Source organism: Gadus morhua, unplaced genomic scaffold (assembly GCF_902167405.1).
Source record: "Gadus morhua unplaced genomic scaffold, gadMor3.0, whole genome shotgun sequence".
Classification (NCBI taxonomy): Eukaryota; Metazoa; Chordata; class Actinopteri; order Gadiformes; family Gadidae; genus Gadus; species Gadus morhua.
The window spans coordinates 36,606-43,619 of NW_021964049.1; the positions used below are offsets into that span (position 1 = coordinate 36,606).

The 7,014-nt window shown below is 55.0% G+C and overlaps 1 protein-coding gene across 1 annotated transcript; it reads right to left on the minus strand.

The window, feature by feature from the left end:
• Window positions 1–1,402: 1,402 nt before the first annotated feature.
• LOC115538948 (cbp/p300-interacting transactivator 3) lies at window positions 1,403–3,861 on the minus strand. The gene is made up of 2 exons (XM_030350164.1): window positions 3,560–3,861; window positions 1,403–2,502 (listed from the first exon to the last, which is right to left on the minus strand). Exon 2 carries the CDS (start codon window positions 2,491–2,493, stop codon window positions 1,621–1,623), a length of 873 nt encoding a protein of 290 aa, XP_030206024.1. The 5' UTR covers window positions 2,494–2,502; window positions 3,560–3,861; the 3' UTR covers window positions 1,403–1,620.
• Window positions 3,862–7,014: the final 3,153 nt, after the last annotated feature.

Below are 7,014 nucleotides of genomic sequence, written 5' to 3' on the forward strand. Positions count from 1 at the left end.
GGTTGGTGGGGGGGCCTGGATGTTTCCAGACGCGAGGAGGACAGAGTGCTCTCAGGTGCTTCGTGTTCCCCGTGATCCACTCGCTAGATCCCGTCTCCCTTTGAACCCTCACCACATCAAACCCCCGTGTGCGGAGCAACCAGCTATATATATATATAAATCTATACATTTAAGATCCTATCGTAACCTTTTAGACGGGCGTCATGTGGAAAGTACCAACGGTAAGAACCTTTTTAAACGCAGTCAGCGCCCGATCGCAGATAAGGTCCACTCCTCTCGGGTCGCTACGTCACGTCAGCGCATAAGGAGACCGTCTGCACACAACCTTTCTCTGGGAAATGATGCAGCAGACATACTGAGCACCCGGCCGTCAGCGGTGTGTGTGTGTGTGTGTGTGTGTGTGTGTGTGTGTGTGTGTGTGTGTCTATAAGCTTTCCAAAAAATGATAAATACTGCATCTGTCTAAACGTCTCCCTCGTCTCCACGCTGGAAGGCCCAGAGGTCGGACCCAGGCGGGGTAAGACCCCACGACGCCGGGTAAGACCCCACGACGCCGGGTAAGACCCCACGACGCCGGGTAAGACCCCACGACGCCGGGTAAGACCCCACGACGCCGGGTAAGACCCCACGACGCCGGGTAAGACCCCGGCACTAAAGCTCTGCCGTACAAAGAAGGGAAGCGCAGAAGTCGAAACGTTCTTCAATCCAGCCCATCTTTATTGATCCTCAAACCCAACCCCCCCTCCTCCCCCCCCCCCCCCCCCCCCCCCCCACGTCTCGACCACAAAAACGAGGGCGGTGCAGAGAACCAATAAATAAAAAGAAGGGCGGGGTTAAGGCGCTACACCTTTTCAAGAGAACAGAAACAGTGTAGACAAGTCGGGGAGGGGGGGGGGGGGGGGGGGGGGGGGGGGGGGGGGGGTACAGTACAACAGGGCGTCCGTCCGTACACCGTCTTAGCATTTAGAGACAGACGCCCGGGGTGACCTCTGACCTCCTCGGCCGCCCCCCCCCCCCCCCCCCCCCCGTGACGGACGCCAGCGGGACACACCAGAAGGCCGGCGTGGATCAACCAAAAAAACGACATGAAGAACACAGAGACCCAAACCCAGACCCCCCCCCCCCTGCCGGACCCCAACGCCTTCCCCGCCCAAAATGGAGGCCACGCCCCTGTTGGCGGCCCCGTTGTGTCTTTGAACCGTTTCTCACAGAGTAATAAATAATTAAAGCGGATCTCCTCGCCCCTGGGGGGTCCGACGCCACAGCGTCCTGTTCAGAGGGGCTTCTGAGATCCTCCTCGTCGCGTAGAGTTACATTCATGTCCCGGAGCGGGGAGGTGGAGGTGGAGGGGTCATAATCCAACAGTGGCCCCCCACCGACCGTGTGGCTCCGGGGGGAGGGTCCCAGGTACGAACGCCACGCCCCCGACCGACACCCGGGCAAAAACCCAACGCGCCGCCCAAACCCCTCCAATCAGCCGTCACGCGGACAAGCCTCGCCCAATCCCCGGCCTCGGAACCATCCTTCTCCCGCTCGTAAAGTTCCCGGTCATCGCCCGTGGCGCGGCGGCGGCGGCGGTGGCGTCCACCGCCTCCCTCCTCCTCCTCCTCCTCTTCGTCCTCAGCAGCTCACCGTGCTCGGCTGCTGTTTGCTCACAAAGTCCGCCAGGAAGTCGAACTCGTTCTGTCCGAGGAAGAGCTCGGGCAGCTCCTGCACGCGGTCCAGGCCCAGCTCCATCACCAGCGCCGTCAGCACCTCCTCGTCGATCATGTCGGCGTCCATGCCGTTCAGCGCCAGCGCCGCCGGCCCCGCCATGTGCTGCATGCTGGCCAGCTGGGCGGGGCTCATGCGGTAGGGGGCCCCGGGGCCCGGGTGGCCCCCGCCCATGGGCCCCAGAGGGTGCCCGTGGTACTGCGTGTTCAGTTTCTGCAGCTGCATGCTCGCCATGAGCTGCTGGGACGTGAGCCCGCCCCCCCCGTTCACAAACTGCTGCTGCTGCTGGGGCTGCTGCTGCTGTTGTTGTTGTTGTTGCTGCTGTTGTTGTTGTTGTTGTTGTTGGTGGTGGGGGTGGGGGTGCGGGTGCGGGTGGGGGTGCTGTGTTTGTTGTGGGTGTGGCGCTTGCTGTTGTTGTTGTTGTTGTGGGTGCTGCTGCGGGTGCATGTGGTGCTGCTGAGGGTGCTGTTGTTGTTGTTGTTGTTGTGGGTGCTGCTGCTGCTGCTGAGAGTACATCATGGCCGCCGAGGCCATGGGGTGGTGCCCCATCTGCCCCGGCGCCCCCATAGCCTGCTGCCGCTGCCTCATGGCCGCCTCCATGCTGGCCTGGGTGGGCGCCCCCCCGTAGTGCATCATGGGGCCGTTGGGCATGGCCCTCAGGGCCTGCTGCTGGGGGCCCGCGTGCTGCTGGTGCCCGCCGCCGTTCATGCCCATCCGGTAGCCGTGGAGACCGCCCCCGGGCTGCCCGTGGTTCATGGGCATCATGAGGTGGTCCGCCATGTCTCCCTTCTGACCGGAGGAGAGGAGAGGGGGGGGGGGGAGAGCAGCGTTAGTAAGAGAGACACTTCGTTCACTACGTCATTACAGTCGGGTCCGGGGGGGGGGGAGTCGCACGTGAGCGGGAGGGACGGCGGTTGCGGTGGCAGTGACGTCATGGTTCGGCGGTGCCGGTCTCGTGTGTGTGTGAACACGGCGAGGGCCGCACCGATACAACGGTGTACATGTGACCGTGTTGTGTTGCGTTAAAATGCCCGGCAGGAGAGTATGCTACCGCTGCACAACAAACGCCCGTCGGATAAACATGAACCCTTAACGTTGCACAATATTCCGTTCTCGTTCGTTATCCTTGAAACAGGTTTAAAAGCGTGATAAAAAATAAATAGAAAAAAAATCAGCTGTGTCGATACTATTCTCCGTCCGGTAACGGCCCCGCGGTGCTCCCTGCAGCTTGCATGGTTGCGCCATCCTGTGTCCGCTTTTCAGAAGAATCAACCCGAACGCCGTTTTTTGTTGCTTATTCGCCTGCCCGGATCCTCTGCAGCCTTTAGTCGCTTGCTGAATTACATGCAGACATTATTATTTACGATGAGGGACCCATTGAGCCCCGCGGTTCACGCTGCGACCAGCTCCATTTAACAAGACAATCGGATATAATTCATAATGCATAAGACACCGTTTAAAACCCCATCCGTGTCGCTTGTCAGGTGAGCGAGAAAACGTACACACTCGGTTCCATTTTACGCACGTATGGGTGCAACAAAGAGACACATTGACATCATGCAACATCTCCCCAGCAGCACACCACCAGATCACCTCGTTTCCCACAACGTGTTAAAAACACAAAACCACAAACGGCTTTGTGGTTCCCACTGCCGACCTCCACCACCACCGCGTTATCCGTTGTGCATCCACCCTGGAAGACGAGCAGGCTGGCGACTGTTCTCGGATCCTCTCGCTTTTAAACAAGGGGACGCAAACAATGGAGCAGCAGCAGCCACCCGTGCTGACCACAAACCACAGCTTTTCCCTTCGAACCAACCGGAGAACCGAACCCCCTCCCACTCACCCTGGATCCGCTCTGGTGTGGACAAAGTTCCGCGACTCCGCTCCGTGGACGTGGTAGTGTTCCAGAGGGTGATTCGAGGCGAGGCTCCTCCGGGTTACAGTGCGTCTTCACCGGGGTTGCGCTTCATGCTCCGGCAGGGACGCTGCACAAAGACTGCCGCATCAGATCTTGAAACGACTGCCTGTTTTCTGGGTCAACTCAGGGATTATGTACATGTAAAAAGCTGAGGGAGAGGTGGAGCTACGGGCCGCCTCTTCTTTGTTCCTATTGGCCCTACTTAGTAAAGTTGTGCAGAGAGGGAGAGGGCTGGGGAGAGAGAGAGAGGGCTGGGGAGATAGAGAGAGTGAGAGAGCTTGGGAGAGAAAAGGAGCCAGCCCATTTAAATACGAATTAGGCATATGATCTTTATTTGGGAATCACGGTTACACACTTGTTCATGCCCATATAAAACGGATAAAATCAATCTATTTTTATACATGGATATAGTTTATCATAATATACACACATAGATGGAATTATAGATAGAAAGATGGATAGATATATTTATATATAGATATATTTATAGATAGATGAACAGATTTATAGATACATAGATAGAGAGATAGAGAGATATAAAGAAAGATAGACCGATAGATTGCTTTATAGTTTGATTTCGATATGTCAATGTTTACACATAACCTAAATTGTTTCTCATGGATGTGTCATTTTGAGTGTGTGTGTGTGTGTGTGTGTGTGTGTGTGTGTGTGTGTGTGTGTGTGTGTGTGTGTGTGTGTGTGTGTGTGTGTGTGTGTGTGTGTGTGTGTGTGTGTGTGCGTGCAAGCATGTGTGTGCGTGAGTGCACGCGTTGTGCACGCTGGTCTCCACATCGCGGTTCCACGGTACATGTGACTTGGCCGTCTGCTGCGCCCGCCTGGGAGGGAGGGAGGGGTGAGGTAGGGGAGGGCTGGGGGAGGGAGGGGGGGGAGGAATGCGTGCTATTCTCGGCCAGCCTCGTTCTGCAGCATGTGGCTCGTACAGCCAGCATGCATGACTCTATTTATCTCCAGCTCCCAGATTAGTGCGTCTCTCCGCGCTCAACAAAGTGCCCGTTCTGTAGCGGAGCTCTCATGTGTCTCTCTGTCGTCTGGAGTCGGGACTTGTAACTAGTCCTGTCATTGTTAGTTTGTATTTGTGTGTGTGTGTGTGATTGCTTTTGTGTGTGTGTTTGTGTCTCTGTGGACCTATCTTTGGTGTGTCACGCTTCAGTGTTCTTGTGGAGCTACTGTTGTTCATGTTTATCTCAAAGGCTTTTAATTTGTACCCCAGAGACTTAAGTTAGCCTGATAGTTTGAAACTAGTTATTGTTTACCGTCCGGGTTTAAACGTTGACCTCTGGGTTGGGAGTCAGCGTCCCTGCAGATTTAGGTTAGTGTGTGTCTCCCTTCTTAAGTCTGTGTGTGTGTCTTCCTATCTCGTCTTTAAGAGATTGTTTACGTCTGGTGTTAATGAGTGAGTGTGTGTGCGTGTGTGTGTGTGTGTGTGTGTGTGTGTGTGTGTGTGTGTGTGTGTGTGTGTGTGTGTGTGTGTGTGTAGTTTTGGAGTGACTACCCCGGCCTGGCAGGTATAATTGTCTGGCTGTGGATGACCTGGAGGAGGGGCGGAGGCTATTGTCGCTGAACTCATCCGTCACCGCAGCATCACTGCAGGGTGAAGGATTGTTTGGACATCGTCTGGTCAGCGTAGACTGTGCTAACGAGGCCACCGCTAAGTGTTTAGAGGAGTTCAGGGGTAACCCGTCTAGCTAGTCCAAAACCAAGACTCCTGGACTCACACACCCACACACTGACGCATCCACACGCAGAAACGCACACACCCACACGTGGAAACAAAAAAACACAAACACACACAAACACACACTTACTAACACACTCACACGCACACAAACACCACACACGTATGCAATGACATGCACACATAGAAACACACACACACTCACTAACAAACTCACACGCACACAAACACGCACGTGTGCAAACACACGCACACATAGAAATACACACAAATGAGAACACACATAGATACCCACACACATAGACACACATGCATGAACGCAAACACACATAGATACACACACACATAGACACACATGCATGAACGCAAACACACATAGATACACGCGGACACATAGACACACACACACACACAATCACGCGCTCACTAACTCACATTTAAAGAGGTGTACAAACAGGCCTTAATGCGGTTTAGCGGAGGGAAACACAGTACGTGTTGTTCTTTGAGAGCTTGAGTAAGCACGCTGTTCAAACAGCCATCTGTCGGAGACTGAGATGTTTATGTTGAATCCACTGAGCTCAGCCGAGCGCTGCTGTGTGTTGTGTGATTATAGTTTCCTGCTTGTAATCAGACCGAGACGGCATCTCACTGCTGCTCAAGATACCTCATGTGATTATGGCTGTGTGTGTGTCTGCGTGTCTGAGTGTGTGCGTGTGTGTGTGTGTGTGTGTGTGTGTGTGTGTGTGTGTGTGTGTGTGTGTGTGTCTGTGTGTGTGTTAGAGATGGTTACGTTTAGGTCTCAGGTAAGAGTCTCTGGACCAGGAAGTAAAAGCCGGTTGTTGGCACAACAGCTGGCAGCCGGCCCTGTTCACAGGCCCTGCACCTCCTCTTCCATCTCCTGAGCCTCTTACTCTTCCTCCTCCTCTTCGGTCTCCTGACCCTCTTACTCTTCCTCCTCCTCTTCCTTCTCCTGACCCACTTTCTCTTCCTCCTACTCTTCCTCCTCCTCCTCCTCTTCCCCCATCTTCAACTCTTCCACCTCCTCCACCTCCTCTACCTCCTCCTCCTCCACCTCCTCCTCCTGACCCTCTTCCTCTTCCACCTCCTCCTCCCTCTCCTCCTCCTCCTCCTCCTCCTCCGCCTCCACCTCCTCCGCCTCCTCCTCCTCCACCACCTCGCCCAGACCTGCGGTGGTGTTCCCCGTCTCCGTCTGGAATGCTGTGCCTCATGCGGCGGCGGAGGAGGAACTCCCGGTATTCCGAGGCTGACGTTGTCGTCTCCGCGCTCGGAGAATGCGGCCGCGTTCCTCCCACTCAAGAGACGGGGGTCCGGGGGGTCCGGGCTGACAGGGGGAAGTCTGACGGAGCTCAACAACACAGCCCCGTCACCTTCAGCTCAGAGATATGTACTCTCATAGCTCGTCTTGAGATGGATGGATGTATAGAGAAAAGAACGAATGGATGAATGAAAGAAAGAAAGGACGGATGAAAGGTCCTTGGTTCAATCCCCAATGTCACCCGTGTTTGAGTCTGATCAAATGACCAGATAGTGTTAGTGAAGAGAGAGAGAGAGAGAGAGAGAGAGAGAGAGAGAGAGAGAGAGAGAGAGAGAGAGAGAGAGAGAGAGAGCGAGAGAGAGAGAGAGAGAGAGAGAGAGAGAGAGAGATGCAGGGAGAGAGAGAGAG